Source organism: Ovis aries, chromosome 4 (assembly GCF_016772045.2).
Source record: "Ovis aries strain OAR_USU_Benz2616 breed Rambouillet chromosome 4, ARS-UI_Ramb_v3.0, whole genome shotgun sequence".
NCBI lineage: Eukaryota > Metazoa > Chordata > Mammalia > Artiodactyla > Bovidae > Ovis > Ovis aries.
The window spans coordinates 76,187,878-76,208,536 of NC_056057.1; the positions used below are offsets into that span (position 1 = coordinate 76,187,878).

The following is a 20,659-nucleotide window of genomic DNA, read 5'->3' on the forward strand; positions in this document are numbered from 1 at the left end:
TTACATTTGGTTTGGGAAATACTTGTAACAATGTAGACTGGAGCCTACCTTCATGTCATAGTCTTAAAATAGGCAGAGCTGCTTGCAGTTTTTCTATTTTGTGCTTTTAAAAATAATCTGTTTTTATTTTTCATATCTTGAGTCTATATATCAAGGTAAAAACAAGGTTGTAGGTTTCTATTTGCAAAGCACATAAAAAATAAAACATTCTTAATATGGACTATCTTGTTTCTGAAAAATCAGTTTGGAGACAATTATTCTGTTTCTCGTTTTGTTTTAGAAAATTCTGCTACATCATTTGTATCATTTATGCTAGGAGACTTTAACAGGCTCTGGTGAAGTTCGTCTTGAATAAAAACTGCAGAATTACTATCAGTGTTGTCAACTACAAATTGGCACTTACCAACAGCATTGCCAAGGACTGAACAACAAAGGCGTTTGCCATCTGCCTCTACGGAGATTGAACCCCATGCTGCTAAAGCTGTTGACCTTCAACAACCTCTGAGGGAGTTTAGGGTGGAGTGAGGCACTCTTGTGTTCCAAGGAGTCTGGTGGGACAGGTCTTTAAATAGCTGGATGTTTTTAGGAACAGATTTTACGGTCTCAATCCTTGTAGCTCCTCGTATCTAGAGATATCAGATCCTCGTGACGAACAAAAAACCTTTTGTAAAATGAGTGTTTCATGGTATTGAACTCCCCCTTCACCAAAACCTTATATATTGACTCTCTGCCACTGCCGCTTTGGAGTAGTCTCTCAGAACTATCTGAGATGGGAGAGCTATCTGCAGCCTCCAGGGCTGCAGTCCTCATTTTGCCCCAAATAAAATTCACAACTCTCAAGTTTTACATCTTTTTTTAGTCAACAGTGTTGTTTACAACATCCAGTGTTTAGCACTGTTTGTTAAAACAAATTTCAAAGCATAATCCAACGTGGTGCTACAGTGCTGAGGTACCAGTGTGAATGTCTGAGCCATGAAAGGTTCTAAAGCTCCCCTACCACAGAGCGGTGTGTATTTAAGGAATAGCTTAACACTTTATAAATAAGAGACTTGTCAGGGGAGTGTTATCTCCTCGGTTCCGTCTTGTCACAACAAAAATTTGCAGCGACGGACGTTAAAGCGTGCCACAGCTCTCAGACTGTGTTATAGCTCTCAGCTAGACCATGTTATAGCTCTTGGACAGATCAGTGTTACAGCTCAGTTTTATTTAGAAAATAAAAGGAAATATATCCTCAAGGCATGAGGGCATGACGACCCAAAAGACGCTAAGAGAAGAAAGAGCAAGCACGCGCGCTTGGGAGACCCCCGGCCCTTTGGCTCCTCTGTTTATAGGTATTTTCCTTCCCCTGGGAACTTCCCTATTTAAATTGGGCTAGCCAGGAGTGCTGTTTTTTCTACCTGAAGTCCTCACTCTGGTCCTTGAACCTTCCTTTGTTCTATTTTCGCGGGCTTTTCCCTTCCTTGTTTTTTAGCCACCGCCATTCTGGACTCCTTTTTCCTATTCTAACTACCTAGCAAGACTGATTTTATTTCCTATGTTCTAAAACAGAATTGGAAATAAGTTAACACAAAGCTCAACCTGTAAAAACTCAGAGGCACTTCCGGTACCAGAATCGCGTCACTTCCGGCAGAGTTCCCGTCATCCCGAGTGCGCCAGCGGAAAAGCCCGCCTACTCTCCGCAGGCGCGTCTCAGGCCCAAGTGGGCTGAACCCAGTACTGCGGTGGCGTTTCCCGCGGGCTAGTTAAGGCGGGACTCTCACGAGTCCGGTGCGGACGGGCTCCTGGCGCTTGCCATGTCCAGCCATGAAGTTTCGGGCCAAGATCGTGGATACCGCCTGTCTAAACCACTTCACGCGTGAGTAGGGGCCGCGTCAACCCTGGGGTCGGGGAGGACTGCAGAGGGCAAGGCGGGAGGCTTGCACGGAGCGGTGCGTGCGGCCGGTCCCCGCGAAGAGGCTGGCGCGCTGCACAGGCTGGCCAGCAGCAGCTTGACGCGGGCGCAGGTGCTGAAGGTTGTTTATGAGCTTTGATTCCTTTCGCGTGGCTTTTCTTAACTCGGCCAGTGGCTTCATGGACCACTTTATCTGGCGCAGGCCGCCCTTCACAGCCAGGCTCCGTGGTCCCCCTGCCCCAGCCGTGTCTGTCCTTGCCTTGATCCCTGCAGCACTCGGCGGCCCCGAGTGGACGTGAAAGGGAAGAAAGCGGCCAGTAGGCGCCAGTTAACCTCCGAGTCTCAGTTTCCTTATTCCAGGTTGTTGGGAGGCCAGCTTGACCCCAGCGGCAATAAAAGCCTCCCGGTAGGTAGGAGTGGAAACGTTGACTTTCCCGCTGGGAAGCTCACTGTGCGCAACTGGTAATTCTGCGCTAAATTGGTGTTTTGGATACCTAACGTACCTCTCAGTCAACTCTTTACTGAAACCTTTTGCTATAGGCGTTAGTAACATGATAGCCAAGCTTGCCAAAACCTGCACTCTGCGCATCAGCCCGGATAAGTTGAACTTCGTCCTCTCTGACAAAGTGGCCAATGGAGGGGTGAGCATGTGGTGTGAGCTGGAACAGGTGAGTGGAGGCTCCTGAGAGGCCTGCAGCCCACCCCTCTTCCCCCACCCTCGCCGAATTCCAATGGAAAGCGCGCAAATGTCCCTCCTCCTTTTCTTTCCCTTAGGAGAACTTCTTCAGCGAATTTCAAATGGAAGGTGTCTCCGCAGAAAACAATGAGATTTATTTAGAGCTCACATCGGAAAATTTATCTCGAGCCTTGAAAACTGCCCAGAATGCCAGAGCTTTGAAAGTTAAGCTGACTAATAAACACTTTCCCTGCCTTACAGTTTCTATAGAGCTGGTGAGTAGGAAGCTACCATTTCTGAAACTTCCCAGGAATTAGTAGTTATATAAGCCTTGGCTTTCTACTGGAGAAGCTAATTGGTTTTATTAAAAGGAGAGATTGGTACATCACTATTTTTTCATTGGAGTTGGGTCCTCCTCGTATTTAAATAGCATTGTGATCTCAAAATCAGCGAGGATGCTGGTCTTCCTATGAAATAACACTTCTGCATCTTTCTTCTCAGATCTGCATATCCCAGCATGTCCATTTCTTTTAGTGGTATTGTCGTCTAGTCTAAAAACCATTTTTGCCTTTGAAGTGTTTGTGTGTCCCTCCCTTATTCCCTCACTTCTGCTGCTAACACCTTTAAATGACCTTTAGTTTTCAAGGAATACATTTATCTTCCACCCTACTCCCAGCTGAATTTAATGCACTGGTCTCTTCAGAACACATGTACTCCACAGGGTCTCACTGCTTACAGAATGAGGTTGACATTTCTCATGTGCTGTCCAAAGCCTTTCAAGTGTCGCTCAACCCACTGTAGAGCCACTTATCTGCCCTGAGTGGGTGCCCAGGTGTGTCCCATTCGTTCCCAACTCCCAGGCTTTGGTGAGGTTGGGTCATCTCCTTGGACTCTGTGTTCTTCTCACTTGTTGAAGCCTTTTCTTCCTCTAGTGCCCAGCACCAATGCTGCCTCCTTCCCTTATCCTGGTAACCTCTCCTTTGTCTGTTCTGTGTACTTTATTTTTTCCGTGAGTATTATATTCAGTTTTATGCTCTTTATGGAGGAGGATTTCTCAACTGTATTTTTTAATTAAACTATAGTGGTTTTACAGTGTTGCACTGTTAATTTATGCCTTACAGCAAAGTGATTGAGTTATACATATATAAGTATTCTTATTTAAGTATTCTTTTCTATCCCGGTTTATCTCAGGATATTGAATATAGTTCCCTGTGCTATGCAGTAGGACCTTGTTGTTTATTCACTCTATATGTAATGGTTTCCATCTGCTAATCTCAAACCCCTAGCATCTTAAGGCGATTTCTGGCGGCCTCCTCCAGTCCTCTCTTTAGGTCTGATTTCTGAAGCTTGAGCATCAGCTCACAGCTTCTGCCTACACGGTTGGACGTGTGTCTGAGGCTGGGAGTGTGGGGAAAGTGGCATCACCAGTCTGTGCAGGGCTGTCTTCATTCTGCCTTCTGTAAACTGCTTAACTGCACTCTCCTCCAAGGCTCCACAGCTCACCCTCTGTCCCTGCTGGTCTCCCTGCCTTCCTGTGAGGGGACAGTCAGGGTATGGGAACCTTTATTCCTTCATAGCTCTTTCTCCCTGGGGTGCAGGCCCCGTCCTGATTCCTTTCTGGTTTTTTTTGTTGTTACATGAAGATTTTCTTGTCCTTTCTGAAGCCTGAGTTCTTCTGCCATGTTTCAGTAGATGTTCTGTGAGAATCATTCCATGTCTAGATATGTTTTTGATGTGTTTGTGGGAGGAGTGAGCTCCATGTCCTACTCCTCCACCGTCCCAATCACTCTCTTCTTTAACTTCCTTTTTCTAAGCTCTGTTAATACTTGTTGAATGGACGTTGGTGACTGAATTGAGAACACTTAGGTTTGGTATCAACATTTTTTGTCTTTCAGTTCTTTATTTTTTAAGTAGTGATGTGTTTTAATTCTTCTCTTGGCAGTTATCCGTGTCAAGCAGTAGTCGTGTTGTAACACATGACATCCCTGTGAAAGTTATTCCTAGAAAACTATGGAAGGACTTACAAGAGCCGACGGTCCCAGATGCTGACGTGAGTGATGCCCGGCGTCACCACATCTTAAATGGTGTGATATGGATTCTCTGATTTTAAAGTCTTGCTGTAGGTTTTATTTGAAAGTTGTATAGTACCTGAAAAGAGAATCATATTTTAAAGATAGACCAGGAACAAAAAATTGGAATGTTTTCATTTAGTCGTTTGCATCAATCATCTTAAAGTAGTGTCATATATAAGGCCACACTCTTTATAGTTCGGAGAGAGAAAGTCTTGCCCTGTAATGGCGCTTAAGTAAAACTGAAGTAGCATTTTGGATGACTTTCGCATCTGTCAGGAGTAATGGCCCTAGGCACCAAATTTGGGTTTCACAGAACGTGGCTTTTTTTCTTTGTCTTGTTAGGAGTGTGTCCAAGGTGTGTGTAATAGCCAGAAGGAGAGGCTGCTTTAGTTCTCCTGTCAGGAATCCCAGAGCCACTGGAAAGAAAGATGATGACAAAGGGTCCTTTGCCTCTTGTTCATAATTTATTGAAGAAGAGACCATGAAATAGCATATGGAATATTTACTTGGCTTTTAGTAGATGTCTCCGCTGGGACTTTTTCCCAGCATTGTACCCAGCACTGTTGTAACCCAGTCTGGGCACTGGTACAGAGTCTGGCCCCCGGTGTTTTTACACAGAGTAGGAGCCTGCCCCCAAGTCTGGATGTGAACCCCTTGGAGGATGGCCTCCACTGGCGCTGATTCTTACTCCCCTTGGGTGTGTAGGGGGGCTTCTCAGCAGCAGGGCCACAGACCTGGAACGAGAGAATGGCCACATGGACATGGATGCTGAGGTCACCAAATTCAGGTGTGAGTTAGTGAAACTGTAGAGTTATTTTTCTTTTTTATATTTTTAAGAAAGAACTTTATTCATGCAATTTAAAAATAAGATTGCAGAGCTATTAAGAGTATACACATTCCAAACAGAGGTAATGAGCACTTGTCAGTACTTGACTGTGTTAATATTTTAATACTGCTGATCTTTCTCACTTGCTTTGTAGGTTAGTATTTATTTACCAGTCCTGAAGACAATGAAGAGCGTTGTGGAAAAGATGAAAAACATCAGCAATCACCTTGTAAGTTCTTTCTTCTCTGAAAAGAGCTCCCAAGTGTGTAGTTCTGGCTGCGTGTCCTTGGAGGAGCCTTGTCTGGTGCGGACTTGATACCCTCTATACATCATGTGGTGTCTGCATGGGGTGTCCCTCACCTCCCAGCTCTGGGGGCTTGGCTTGTTGTTGATAGCCTATGGTTTTACAGGTGAAACCTGCTCTGGATCTTCTCAATTCTCCTCTCTGATATTTGGCCTAGTCTCTCCTATTTATGATATTTGTAGTATATTAACAATACATTCAATGGTTCTAACTTTCTTTCCATATGTTTTGGACAGCATATTATGTATTTTATCTGATAGTGTACATATTTCTTAATGCTGGCAGTGAGTAGAATGTCCTGTCTACTTGCCAAATGTCTCTATGAGTCCAAGACAAGGATCCCCCAGGACACATTCCTCTTCCTGGAAGCAGCTCTTAGGCCAGGTAGAGGGGCATGTTTGCTTCCCTGTTTACTTTTGTGACGTTTACGCTCAGTGTCAGTGAAACACTGAATGTGACAGTGACAGTGATGGGAAGTTGTAAACAATTGTCCTTCACTCCTGGGGTTCTCCTGAATTCTTCAGTCACCCCCGAAACTCATTTGATTATGTCCCTAGGTGTTTTAGACACGACTGTCCACCTGATGAAACTTTTGCTCTTTAGCGTCTGCAGACTGGTTACCTGCCACACGGCTGCCCCCTGCCTGCAGAACTGCTCTGGACCCTTGTCCATCCCCACAGCACTGCCTTTCTCCAGGCCTGTCTCTACCATTTCACGCTTGGCTGTTTCTTTCCCATCGTCCCCTGGAAAGTACTTAGCCCTTCTCACTGTTCATGGAAATTCCAGACTCTCCCACTGCCGTGGATGTAAGGCCCTCCTCTGCCAAGCTGCTCTGATCACTGCTATGTGATAAGTGGTCTGCTAACATCTGGGAACCACTCCTGAACTGGCCGCTTCCTGAAAAGGGAAACTGTCTTAACTATCTCTGCATGATAGCCACTCACTGTGGGGTTGCCACTCAGCGGGCAGATAATAGCTGTTAGCACACAGACCTGGAATGAAATTTAGCTTCAGGAGATCTTTGGCATTATCAAAGTTTTCTGGAGCCTAGAAAATGTTTATGGACTGTTTTATTTCTGCAGCTGTGCTCACTTGAGAGTAGTTTCCTCTCACGACTTACTCTGTAGATTTCACTTTAATTTACAATGACTTCCCATGAAGCAGTGTGTGCCATGCAAACATGAGTGTTCTTCTGTGCTTGTCCTGGTGTTGATCCAGTTGTCAGGCTGGAGGCTTCTTTTGGGGATATCCTGGAACCTTGAGAGGCCCAGGAGAGAAAAGGCAGGACAGTTAATTCAAGGATCCGGTTATTTGTTCTTTGTGTCCAGTGGAAATGAGTCATCAAAGTGGCTTAGATTAAATCATCAGAAATTTAAAAAAAAAAAAAAAAGGTGTTTTTCTCTTCCCTGGAGTGTTTAGAAACAAGGATTTTGTGCAGTGGCTACTGCACTGTGAAATACTAAATGGAAAGTGATCAAGCATATGGAAAATTGGAGTAGCCAGGCATAACAATATTAACTTGAGTAACCAAAATTCTGTGTCTGAAGATGACAGGCGAGAGAATCAAGGAAAATGAGTAGGACTCAACGTATTGAAAACATCTCCTCCAGTCAGAGGCCCCGCAGCCCTTGTTGAGGCACCTTCCTTCCTTCCTTTAGTTAGAGACGTGGCCAGTGGTGGTGGGTCGTGCGTGTGACTTGGGTAAGAGCAGAAGAAGCAGGCATTGACTGCCAAGAGTCTCCATCAGGTTTTAAGCATTGGGATCCCCTTCAGGCAGAATGCAGGTTCTAGTCCAGGAAGTCTGCAGTGGGGTCTGGGGCTGATTTCTGACGAGCACGCGGCGATGCTGTTTCTGTGGTGCTGCTCCATGTTTAGAGCAGTGCTGTGTTACACCTTTCATGTTGTCTCGGCTTCACAGAAGCAGGCTTGGGCAGGAGGCATCACGATACGCTGGCAGAGCTGAGTCCTTGAGCCACCCCCAACCCCCACTAAGTGGTGCACCCTGGTGGAACGTGTTATCCAGCATAACAGTCACAGGGGCTCTGTTACTATTTATCAGTGGAGATAATTTATGTTAGATTCCCAGTGCGTTTCATCACTATCCCATGAATGGTCGGTAGTTATCATTAGGGAAACCTCTGAAAGAAGTCAGATCTCATCCACGTCCTTAAGAGCAGAGTATGTTGATGTAGATAATACTTTAGATAACACTCACAAAATAAACACGGTGAGCAGTGTTTGGAGGGTCATTGGTGGATTCCTTCAGTAAATTTTGTTGGAGTGCTGCCCTGCACCAGGCACTGTGCTTGGAGAGATGGATCTAGCATTTGATTACTCAGATTTTAGGAATTTGAAGAAAGCATAAAAAGGTGTTTTAAGTCGGAGTGAATCTAGGACATTGCAAGCTGCTTTCCTGAATAAATCTTTATAAAACTTGTTTTTCAAAAGCATTGAACATTTATAGGTAGATACTAATTGTGTGCTTCTTTGAAACAGATGGATCTGTGTTATGTGTTAGCCTTACAGAGTCCCTGTACACTGTATATTCACAAGTCCAAATATGCACAAGGATTGTTTTACATATTTTTTTAAGGCAGGTGTTTTTTCCGGATAATAGAGTGGGCTTAGAAACATCACGTATTTCTGGGAAGTGAAAGGATAAGGTTGATGAATTCTTCCCATTCAGAGGTACGCATACTAGATGATGAAACAAGGATGTTTGGAGACTGTTTCTTATGTAAAGTCAAATCCTTAGTAAGTTGAAAGCATCTTTTTTGTTTTGTTGCTCAAATGAGAAATAGAGTTTACTAGTTTTAAGGAGCAAGAATGAAAAATACTAAGTGGTACTCCTAAGTAAATCTGAGATTTAGCTGTGGCCAAGCCCTGTGGAACAGGGTGTCCTCCACTTAGCCTGGGTCTTCTTCCCTCTTGCTGTACCTCTGCAGTGGCTCCCTAGTGAAACGACCACCTTTATCTGCAGTGGCTCGGTGGCAGTACTGTTGGTTAAACAAAATGTTGACTTGCACACTGCTGCGTGGGCTTTCCAAAGACCTGCCAGACTTTAGAGGTGGCCAGATATTGATGTCAAAAGGCAAAATGTAGTGTGCTTTGGGCAAATGGCCAAAATCTTAAGCCATATCATGGTACCTGTTTCTTTCTCTGAACTTCATTTCTAGATTTTGTGTAGTTTAGAGACCCTGTTGGTTGGTGCAGGGCAGAGCGTAAAATGAAAGGGCCCCTCTGATCCTGAGGGAAGTCATGAGCACTGTTGGAGTGGGGAGGGGCCACAGCGATCAGTCACCAAGCCCAGTTGCCCTCTGTCTGAGTGCAAAAAACACGGCAGCCACAGGGCGCCACAGCTTGGTGGAGTCCAGATACCTGATGGCATCTCTGGGTCTTTCTGAATTTGGAAATCTCACTTCCCAATGTCTGAGATTATTCTTTATATAAATGGTTATATTCTCTTAATATTCTGAAGCCTTTTGGTTATGTTGAGTTGTAATAGATAGTTTGGTCCATTTGTAGAAATAAGGCAGTTAGTGAGCTTATTGGTTCGCATTCTCTTCTGGTTCTCCTTGCTCTGTTTTACAGGAGTTGCACAATGTCTGCATTGTCAGAGCTGCTGGCAAGGCCTCCCCAGCCTCACCTGTTTTCAGAGCTTCCTACTGCACTCTGCACGCCGAGGGGCTGCTCTCTGGAGATTTCTTAAGTCCCTGTGCTCAGGCCTTGTCTTCTCTCCATTGCTGATGCCATGTGGGGTTTGGTGCTGTCTGAAGTGTCCTGGGATTTGTGGGATTACTTTGTCACCTGGTTTTTTGGAAGCTGATGTCCACTTTTTTTTTCCCTTTTGCTTTTCTTAAGACTGTAAAATACTCAATTTGCAGATTATTGAAGCAAACCTAAATGGAGAATTGAACTTGAAAATAGAAACTGAGCTAGTGTGTGTTACAACTCACTTTAAAGATCTTGGAAATCCTCCATTAGGTAAGTTTCCTGGTGGGTTATATTTTGCATGTGATAAATTGTTCAGATGACAAACCATACTGAGGGCTCCAGATGGAAGAGAATTGAACTTTGGGTAACTGTGTTTCAAGCTCAGGAAGGGAACACATAATGGGGTTGGGTCACTTGTTACTGCACTGTGGTGGGAAGGTGAACCTCCTGGACGTGAGAAGCTGGAGTGTAGGCCTGAGGGCTTCCTTGTTCCTCATCTGCAAAACCTAGGCTTGGGCTCAACAGCGTCCAAGAGCCCTTCTAGCTCTTCACTTGCTATGCCTTCTACCAAAAACTTATACCAAGTTTCTCACCTGGGTGGAGTCAGAAATGTAGATGATACTTTTTATTTTCTCCTGCGTTTTTTTTGTGTGTATTAAAAAAGTAATTTTTTAAAAAAATTATTCAAGTATAGTTGACTTACAGTGTTGTGTTGGTTTCAGGTTTATGGCACAGTGATTCAGTTATACATATATATGTATCCTTTTTCAGATTTTTTCCTATATCAGTTGTTATAGACTCTTGAGTATAGTTCCCTGTTTTGTATAATAGGTCCTCATTGTTTATTTAATATATATAGTGTTTTATATATATAGTGTTTTATACACACACACACACACACACACACACACACACACATACACATTGATCCTAAACTTCTAATTTATCCTTTCCCTGAACCTGTCCTCTTCAATAACCATAAGTTTGTTTTCTAAATCTGTGAGTCTGTTTCTGTTTTATAAATAAGCTCATTTGTATCATTGTTTTAGATTCCACATACAAGGATATCATATGGTATTTGTCTTTCTCTGACTTTCTTTGATGATCTCTAGGTCCATCCATGTTACTACAGATGACACTATTTCATTTTTTTCATGGCTGAATAACGCACCACATCTTTATCCACTCCTCTGTTGTTAGACATTTAGGTTGCTCCCATGTCTTGGCTGTCGTAAGCAGTGCTGGAATGGACATTGGGTTGGTTGAGTAGATTGGCTCAGGGATTACAGTCGTCTGCTGCAGAGCTCACAGTGGTGGGCAGGCTGTGGGAGGGAGGTCCAACAGGGAACAATGCAGAGGCCCTGGGAAGGTACTCACTCTGTGAAAACCATTTAGTCACCCGTGTGTCTGAAGTAGGTCTAATAAGACGCCTTCCACTTTTAGAATTAAAATTACTTACTACCAGTTTGTTTATTAGAGATACATTGTAACTTAGCATTGCAAGAGAATTTTACTTGATAGTGAAGGGCATGCCTTGGAGCAAAGTGAAATCCATGTTAATAAAGCTTTGACAGTAGTTATATGAAGTGACTTGTTTCTGTGTTGCTCATTTTGTTTATTTTTGTAAATTACAAAGAGGGTCTTTGATACCTTCCCAGAATTGAAAGGACATTTTCTTTCCTTTCATTCCATTTTATAATGAGAGGGATTGATTTAGCTGTATATGGTCTTGTTTTGGGGATGGTTTTTTGGCCCTACCGCAGGCCATTTGGGATCTTAGTTCCCTGACTGTCAACAGTGAAAGCATTGAGTCCTAACCACGGGACTGCCAGGGAATTCCCATAGGACAGTATTTTAAAGACTCAAACTTAGTAAATGCTTGCTAGGTGAGTGATCACATTTATGTTATGCAGTGTTTCTGTAGGTTCTCAAGTCAGTGGTCAAGTAAACCATTTATTTATGTAAACAGTCATCGTGCAGTCTCTTGCTTCCCTGTTTCACTGGAAGATAATTATGTCTTAAAATGTTCCTGTCGTTTTAGCTTCCGAAAATGCTTCTCAAGATAGAAACTCGGAACAAATGGCTGAAGTACACATAGACATTAGGAAGCTCCTACAGTTCCTTGCTGGACAACAAGTAAATCCTACAAAGGCCACTTGCAGTAAGTTTGCATTTTGATTTGTGTTTCCTATTTCAAGCACTGTAATCAGCTGTAGTCTTACACATTGTGTAGTCTCATAAATGCAGAGACAGCTCGGTCACTGGTGGACTCCAGTTTCCTGCGTAGTCCCTGGCAGATGGGTCTGGACTGCCTCACCTGGTGTCATATACGAGTTTGCATCCACAGAGAAGCTGCGATTGGGCAGAGGCCCCTGGCCCCATCTTGCTGTGTTACTCTAACCTTATGTGTACAGGGTCTCTGTCTCCACTGGGCTTAGATTTAAGTTTCCATCTCAAAGCATTTCTTTCTTTCCTGTGTCAGCCTGACCTGTTCCAGTTGTCCTGTGCCTTGTCATCTGTGCTGCCTACTGACTTTTAATAGTGGCCTTTAATGGCGCTTTTGATTCCAGTTGGCCTTGTCTTTCTCGTTTTCACATGTTTTTTCACCCTTCAGTCCTTGATTACAGATGAGGAAAGACTCACTTGCTGAGAATTTTTCAAGGTTATGTCTGTTTCCTTGCTTTTGAGGTCACAGTAATTGAAAGAAAACTGTGGCCTTGGTTGGAGGTGACACCTCTTTATTTGTGAATTCCCGGTCTGAGCACTCAGCCACCAGTGAACAGAGCTGAGTAGGGTGACCCAGGAATACAGGATACCTGATAATTGTCAGATAGTCAGCTCTGTAGAGAGCGAGTAGGAGATTCCTGAAGGTTCTCCAGTGAAGGAGGAGAGACCACTGAAGGGAGTGGCATTAGTGCATGAGGACTGCACTGGTGGTGAGGGCACAGAAGGAGGAGTGCAGAAATCCACGACAGGGAAGCAGTGAGAGCTGCCGAGTCATGGGGCAGGGGCCAGGGGCTGCCTGCACTGCGTCTGAAGAAGGTACAGTATGGCTGCCCCTAAGGCTGAGAACGGGGATGCACTGCTTCAGCACGAGGTCCTCCCAGGTTAAGACGGTGCTTCTCAAACTGTCTGCATGCACAGGGCTCCTTGGGGACCTGGCCAAGTGCAAATGGCTCTTCAGAGCTCTGGCTTGGGCCATCGAGTCTGGGTGATGCCCCACTGTGGGTCCTTGGAAGCCACTCCTCCTGTCTGCATAGGGGAAGTGTAGGGAGTGGGGGTTGTGGCCCTAGCTGCCAGTGCAGGGAGGGGGACCAGAAGATTATGACAGTCAGAATCGAGTTTGTTTCTTTTCTTACCCCCACCTTTTCTGCCAGTGGTTCTGGCTTTGTGGCAGCATCCTCCAGGCTTGCTCATTTCCCACCTCTGGGCGGGAGTGGGAGTGCTTCCCCCGGCCTCCTCAGTCTCCAGTGCCACCAGTGTGTCCAGCACCTCTCCTGATGCGTGTCCTTCCGCTGGTCCCTTGTGTCACTCCTCGTCTTGCCATTCTCTTGGGATTGGTCTCGGCAGCCTGCCATGTGCTCTTTGTCTGCCTTTCTTCTGCCACCTGGCTTGATCTGGCTTCAGCCAGCTTTCCTTGGGTATGGCGTGCCCCACTGCCCCTGTAACTTCTGCCCTCAGTGATAGGCCCTGGCAGCTGGGATGCTTTGATGCTGTGGCAACACCTCTTCCTCTTGGTTGGCTTCTGTTTGGGGTCTTAGCCCCAGTGCGTCATTGCTCATCCTAGGCTGCATGATGGCTGCCCTTGCAAACTGCCTCCTGCTCTCTAGTAAGACCCTATGTGCAATTAAAATAAATAAATTTATATTTTAAAAAAATGAAAAAAGACCCTATGGGCTTGCCTCTTCTCAGCACATGCTGGGGACTCGCTGGTGAGAAGCTGCTTTTTCCCGGAAGGATGTTGACTTGGGTACATGTGGTTTCTGAGAAGTTTGCCCTGTGGCTTTTGCCCCAGAGACCTCGGCCTCTTCCTTGGTGGAAAATGAGCTGGCCTGAGCCAGGCCCCTTGTTTGGCATCAGTTGGGATGGTGGAGACTGGTCACCTTGGGAGGACCTGGGTGCTCCAGGAGAGGCTTGGGGGAGAAGCTGCTGCAGTGCTTAGGGGTGAGAGTGTATGTGCAGAATGGGTCTCTACAGTAAAGCACGTCCTTTCTCCTTAGATATTGTGAAGAACAAGATTGTTCACTTTGACCTGCTCCATGAAGACGTTTCCCTGCAATATTTCATCCCAGCGTTGTCATAGCCTTGCCTTGTGGGCTCGGGAGCTCAGAGACCTTGGTTGGACCCACAGCAGTGGAATCCTATTTTTTTTTTTTTTTTTTTTACTTTTTTTCCTTCTATAATATTTTCAATAGAAATTGAATTAATGAGTTAATGAAATGCAGTTGGATAAACATTTCTTCATATTACTTCTTTGTTCTGTCTGCTTTGTTTTGCTTTGAAGATGTTGAAAGAAAAGTTAAAATTTATTTATTCAGACTTTAAACTTTTCTAATTGAAGTCATGAAAATGTTCCTGTAGTTTAAATTGGTGTAGTAATCAAACTTGGCAAAAAAGTAATGTTTGCCAAGCCTAGCACTTTTCCTCAAGGCATTGTTTCCAGCTCAGCATATTGTTGTGGGAACAGACTTGAAGCAATTAGGTTTCTGTGTACTTGAAGCCCAAGAAGGCGAGGTTGGCCCTCTTGCCACCTCCATCCTGTAGAGGGTCCCGGGGGGTCTGGGTACAGCACGTATGGTCTCATCGTGATGCCCATGAAGATTTTAGTCGGCTCTTCTGTTGCCATCAGGAGCATGCATGGGCAGGGCCTGGCCAGGTCAGAGCAGCACAGACATTCTGAGGCTTCACAGTGTGGCTTCTGTATTTGGCAGAGTAGGTTCAGCAGTTGGCCCTGGGCCACACAGCTAGTGGCAGGGATAATATCTGAACACAGGAATTCTGGTTTCCCTTTCCCTCACTTCTGCTACAAGAGCAGAATAAAGAATTATATGTTTCAGAGTTAAGTCACCAACCATTTGAGGAATCTGGAAAGAACATCTTAGTTTTAAATCTGATGTGGTAAAGTAGGTTTACATGCAGTTTTTAAAACGTCAGAAAGCCAGATATAATCTCCCTCAGCTTGTATAGGGTTTGTTTAAGTAAACTTGAATAGTTTTAAGGAGGTGTGGGTATGGCCAAAGGGGTCTTCCTTGGAGCTGAGAAACAGGGTCTCTTTCTGATTCTCAGACCGACGTGCTGCTTCATGTTTACCTTGGCCTCTGCCTCCCACAGAGCTATTGACCGAGGACAGCCCATCTTCCTACACTGGAGGAGCTAGCAGACATGGTGATTTAGGGAAACATGGTCCTGCTTTTCACCCAGGGCAGATTTCACTAAGTCAGGAAATAGTGGCTTAGTCTGTTTAAAGGAAAGAGTATAGTTTGAGAAATTAACTTAAACAGCTTTCTGGATGTTGGAGACACACTTTGGCTGACTGGGTGTGTGGAGAGCTGTCCTGGATAGTTGTGCTCAGGCCCATGTTGCTTTGGGAAACGTGTCTGGAGCTAAGTTTGGGGGCCATCCTGTGCTGGGTCAGGGATGTCTAAGAATCCAGGCGCCTTGTCATCCTCTGTACAGGGACCGCTTGTCCACTGTGATCCCCAGGGCCTGGTGGAGGCAGTCTGGAATGTGACTCTGACTTAGTCCTAGGCTGGCATTCTGGCTGTGTCCCAGGAGCCAGATTTTTCTGCAGTGCATTTTCCATGATAGCGGTAGCCTTTTTCAGAACACAGGCTTCTATCTTGCATATATGTGTTTTCGGGGCCTGCAGAGCTTCCCCTTGGCAGTACCCTGGGAGGTCACATATATTGTGGATTGGTCTGCAGAGCATACTGCATGGAGAGGGAGTGCAATTTGTACAGCATGAATGATGATCACACATCTGCCGCACATGTACAGTTAACATTACAGCAAGTGTTGCTGTAACACTGCTTAAGGAAGCCGCAGTTACATTGCTCCCAATCCTCCACTATAGATTTTCCACAACACGTTATCATGCTTGCATTAAAAGCATAGGTGTTCTCCTTTTATAGGCAATGCCTCAGTTTATATACAGTATGTTGAAAATGTAGAATGGAACAATAGATTACTGAAGGAATCTATCAACACAGGGAATTTGTACAAAATGCAGGTGGTTCTTCTTATGCACAAGCATCTCACGTCAACATTGAAACATGTACCCAGATTCCACCCAACCTGCTGGCATGTTTGATAGTTAATGTCTGCCATGTTCACCCACAAAGGTCAGGTCTTTTGAAGTGCAAGTGGAGTGATAGGAGCAATAAAACTGGCCATCTTCTGGTACATTCCTAGTTACTGTGAAGGTCGAACTGAAATCTGTGTGTGGTCTAACGACCTTTGCATACACTTGCACGACCCTTCACCCTTTGGTATTCTATAATCACTCATGGAAGTCGGATCTCTTACGTTAAATATGAGGACACAAGAGAGAAGGTACTTTATATGAAGACCTAAATATGTTGTTTCCATTATACTAACCATTTGTATCAGGTACTATACACACTGAGTTATATTATTGTACACACTATACATTGAGTTGGAAAATTGACCATGTGCTCTCAGATTTTCCCTGTGTGATGACTATATCCTGTGACTAGTCTTGGGGACTAACTTGACATCTGCTTTAGGGAACAGTGGCTCCCTGTCCTCCTTGTCCCCATCCACATGCAGATCTGTCTGCCACTGTCTGAGAAGCCACCTATGTTCAAACCTCTTGGAATCCTTGAGGGATTTGATTTCATAGGTAAGGTCATCCAACTTCTTAATACCTTGGAGACCCCCTTAACTTGTGTCCATTGTGACCATGGAAAGAGGAGTCTCATCCAGGTAGCCAAGGTAATAACTGTCCATCTGCGGGGCCTCTTGTTCATCCTGAGTTGTCATCGGCAGATGTCTGCACCAAAAGACTCTTTGGCTGCAGTGGATAATGTGCCCCTGGCTCCCAAAACACAGGCTATAGGAGAAACAGCCTGGTACCTGAGGGCTCTTGCCTCTGCGCAGCTCCTCCCTGGCTGTCACCATCTCTGAAGAGATGTGGCACCGTGAGGGTCAGCCTTGAGAACACTCAACTGGAGCCAGCACTGAGTGCCCAGGATTCAAGCAGCATGCAGGCTGCCCCCAGGGTGACCTGGCCATCTACCAGCCTTGGAGCCCTGCTCAGGGACATCTGCCAATGAGAAGGATCCCAGAGTAGCCACGTCTATACCATCTGCTGTGGCTCCTTCCTACCAAGGAGAGAGTGACAGAGAAAAAGAGGTCCCTGGGTGAGTCTCCCAATAGGATTAGGTAACAGTTGCAGGGTCTGGATGTGAACTCAGCCAGGGGTGAGGTATGAGAGCGAGAGGGCTCTGTCCATAAATGCTCCCATGGAACTGAGGGCTTACTGGGTCAGTATTTAGAGTAGGATTAATGTTTCCCCAGTTCTGTAAAACCCTTCAGAGTTCACCATCTGATGCTCTTTTAATTACCTGATTTTATTTTCCTTGCCCCAGCGGGTGAGAAGAGACGCTGCTCCTGACCTTGGGAGAGTTCCAGGCAGTATTCCCTCTAGTCCTTTTCTGCAGTTCTTTCCTAGGCTGTGGTAGGTTCATGCAAGTGCTGATTCCCTCTCAGCTGAAGACACAAGGGGCTTGTCTCTTGGTGCCCAATGTGAGAGAACAGATATTTCAGATGTTTTTAAACACTTTTGTACATAGTTCCACCCTTGGGTTGGGAAGATCCCCTGGAGAAGGGATTGGCTACCCACTCCAGTTTTCTTGCCTGGAGAATTCCGTGGACAGAGTACCCTGGGTGGGCTATAGTCCATGGGGGTGTTGCAAAGAGTTGGATATGACTGAAGCAACTTAGCATGCAGCACTTATGCTGGAAGAAGGGAGTGGTGGTCTTCCAGTTCCTGGAAGTGTAACAGTTTACGGGGTCACAATGAATCGATTACAGCTAAGCGACTAACACTTTCTACCAATTAAACTGAATGTTATCAGAGATGAACTTCCAAGGCAGGACATTTACTCCTTGCTTTCTGCCTGCTGTTCATATTCCTCCTCATCCTAACTGGGCCTGCTCATCCCCAATGGACTTAACACATTGGCTAATTTTCTTTACTCTGTGATAGTGTGAGAGTTAGACACGCTTTCAGTTCCACATTAGGGTTTTCACAGAGCATAGAAGGATAATTGACCCATTGTAATCCAATGATGTTTCCCTTTCCCCTTTGCTCTCTGCAGTCCTGGGGTTTCACGGTAAGTGCCCACAGTTCTGCTCTCTCAGATGAACTCCTCTTGACCTTTTGAATGTTAGTTCCATTCTTGTTATTTGTACCCTGTATAACGCGATGTACCATGTTTTCCCTCTACTCACCATTTAATTGTGCATCCACCCATGGCTTTTATTTGTGTGCTTCTCGATCTTCCATCTTCTATCTGAGCCTATTTTTGTTTTACTGAAAAATAAACTATTTCCTACAGTGCCAGCAACTGACAATGGACTCTTTTTTTTCATAAGATTTCTTACATTAAAGTGCTTTTCTTAGCATGGACCACTGTTTAAGGCCCAATTATATATGCATAGCACTATGGACTTGCACTAATTCCCCCTCAGAATCCAGAGGCCTCAGTTCCTTCGGGATGAGAAGTCTGACTTCACTGCATATCTTCACCCACTTGCAGAGGATCAGACTTTTCTCTCAGAAATGGGGTGATGGGATGAAGCTGTATGTCTGTGACTTAGGGTTGTTCCCTCTTCCCAGGTATCTGGACTGAGGACCATATTTTTCAGTGGCTTGAGGGAGAGGTGGTCTCCTTAGAGAAGCCAAGTACAAAATCCCAATTTCATAACAATATTCCCCGTGGTATCTGTTCTTTCACTCAGGGAAGGGGCTAGAGGGTTCAGTGTGCCTGAACTCGGGCACACTCGGTATAGCCCAACCTATACTGAGTCCTGCAACCAGTCCTGTTTCTTGGACAACCAAGAAGCAAGTGCTGTCACAGCTATACAGTGTCAAGGCCAGGAATGCAGGCATGTACAACGGTGCCTAAGACACTGCAGTCCTAATGGATGACACAAACCTTACAGGGAGGGATAGGTGGGCTGAGTGTAGCAATCAGGGTCCCCTAGGAGATCTCAGCCTCTACAGAGGGAGATCAGTGCTACCAAACACAGGGGTGATCACAGGAGCAGGCATAGATGGACATTCAAGGCTGTTCCCTGTCAGGGCCTGGGGCTTCCTCTCCTTATGAAAGTATCCCCAGCCCATTTCTGCCTCATGATTATGCTTAACTCAAAAACCTCTGAACTAGAAGGATGTGCTACCGTAGGAGGAAACCACTCTTCCATGCACAGAAGGCAGAGAGTCCCTTACTTCTGAACTGAAGTGAAAGTGAAAAATAAAAGTCGCTCAACTCTTTGTGACCCCATGGATTATACAGTCCATGGAATTCTCCAGGACAAAATACTGGAGTGGGTAGCCTTTCCCTTCTCCAGGGGATCTTCCCAACCCAGGGATCAAACCCAGGTTTCCCACATTGCAGGCAGATTAGTTACCAGCTGAGCCACAAGGGAAGCCCAAGAATACTGGAGTGGGTAGCCTATCTCTTCTCCGGTGGATCTTCCCCACCCAGGAATTGAACTGGGGTCTCCTGCATTGCAGGTGGATTCTTTATCAACTGAGCTATCAGGGAAGCCCTACTTCTGAAGTAAGTCTGAATCCATAGAAGAGGATCTGTGGGCATCAACCAAGCTGGACAGCTCAGAGCATGAGCCAGCCAGCAAGCAGCACCTCACAGCACATGGTGGATATCAGCCTGCACAGGCACCACATACCCATAGCAGAAAAAAGACCCTCATGGTGGTGGCTCTTGTCTTGATGCCACACCCATAGCACCAATAGCAGTTGACACCAAAGCAATGCAGAGAGACCTCCACCCCCACCCAAGCTCCACTGAGAAGTTGAGTCTGATGATGTCCATACACAAAGCAAGGGGCTCTGAGAAGCTGAGCACCTCTGGTGTTGAGGTGTCTGTTGAAAGCAAGGCAGGCCTCTCAAGAACATCAGAAATGATACACCATATTAACAAATTGAATAATAAAGACCGTATAATCATCCAATAGATATAGCAAAGTTTTTGACAAAATTCAAAACCCATTTATGATAAAACTTTCAGAAAGTGGAGATAGAATTTACCTCACCATAATAATAAAGGCCATATATAGCAAACCCACAGCAAACATCATTTGTACTAGTAAAAAACTGAAAGAATTTCCTTTAAGATCAGGAGCAAGCCAAAGATGTCTACTCTCAATACCTTTATTCAGTATAGTTTTGGAAGTCCTAGCTATGGCAGTGAGACAAGAAAAAGGAATCCAAATTAGAAAAGAAGAAGTGCAAGTGTCAGTGTTTGCAGATGGCATGATACATACACAGATATATACATGCTAAAGATATTACCAGAAAGCCACTGGAGCTCATTAATTTTGGTAAAATTGTAGGATACAAAGGTAATACACATAAGTCTTTTGTATTCCTATACATTAGCAACAAAAGATCAAAAATTGAAATCAAGGAAAATCCCATTTACCATTGCAACAAAAAGAATAAAATACCTAGGAATAAGCTTACCTAAGGAGGCAAAAGATCTGTGCTCAGAAAACTAAGATGCTGATTATAGAAATTAAAGATGACAAACAGATGGAGAGATAATACCATGTTCTTGCATTAAAAGAATCAATATTGCAAACATGACTATACTACCCAACACAATCTACAGTTTCAAAGCAATCCCTATCAAATTACCAGTGGCATTTTTCACAGTTGTTTATTCACTGGCTGTGTTAGAACAAAAATTTTGCAGTTTGTATGGAAATGCAAAAGACCCCAAATAGTCAAAGCAATCTTGAGAAAGAAAAACAAGACTGGAAGAACCAGACTCTCTGACATCAAACTATATTACAAAGCAACAGTCATCAAGACAGTATGGTCCTGACACAAAAAGAGAAATATAGGTCAATGGAATGTGATAGAAAGCTCAGAAATAAACCCACATGCCTGTGGTCAATTAATCTG

At 44.8% G+C, this 20,659-nt stretch overlaps 1 protein-coding gene across 4 annotated transcripts; it reads left to right on the top strand.

Annotated features, from left to right (window-relative positions):
* The first annotated feature begins 1,654 nt into the window (after positions 1–1,654).
* On the top strand, positions 1,655–18,070 carry HUS1 (HUS1 checkpoint clamp component). 4 transcript variants are annotated; one of them, XM_027968683.3, is made up of 9 exons: positions 1,655–1,855; positions 2,165–2,297; positions 2,432–2,559; positions 2,666–2,842; positions 4,510–4,617; positions 5,620–5,694; positions 9,654–9,753; positions 11,525–11,644; positions 13,704–18,070. In XM_027968683.3, the coding sequence occupies exons 3-9, from the start codon at positions 2,443–2,445 to the stop codon at positions 13,784–13,786; spliced, it is 780 nt and encodes a 259-aa protein (XP_027824484.1). In that variant the 5' UTR covers positions 1,655–1,855; positions 2,165–2,297; positions 2,432–2,442; the 3' UTR covers positions 13,787–18,070. The 4 variants fall into 4 exon arrangements, with proteins under 4 accessions (XP_027824484.1, XP_042104623.1, XP_004008020.1 ...); XM_042248689.2 differs by having other exon boundaries at positions 2,238–2,297; XM_004007971.6 differs by lacking the exon at positions 2,165–2,297.
* Positions 18,071–20,659: the final 2,589 nt, after the last annotated feature.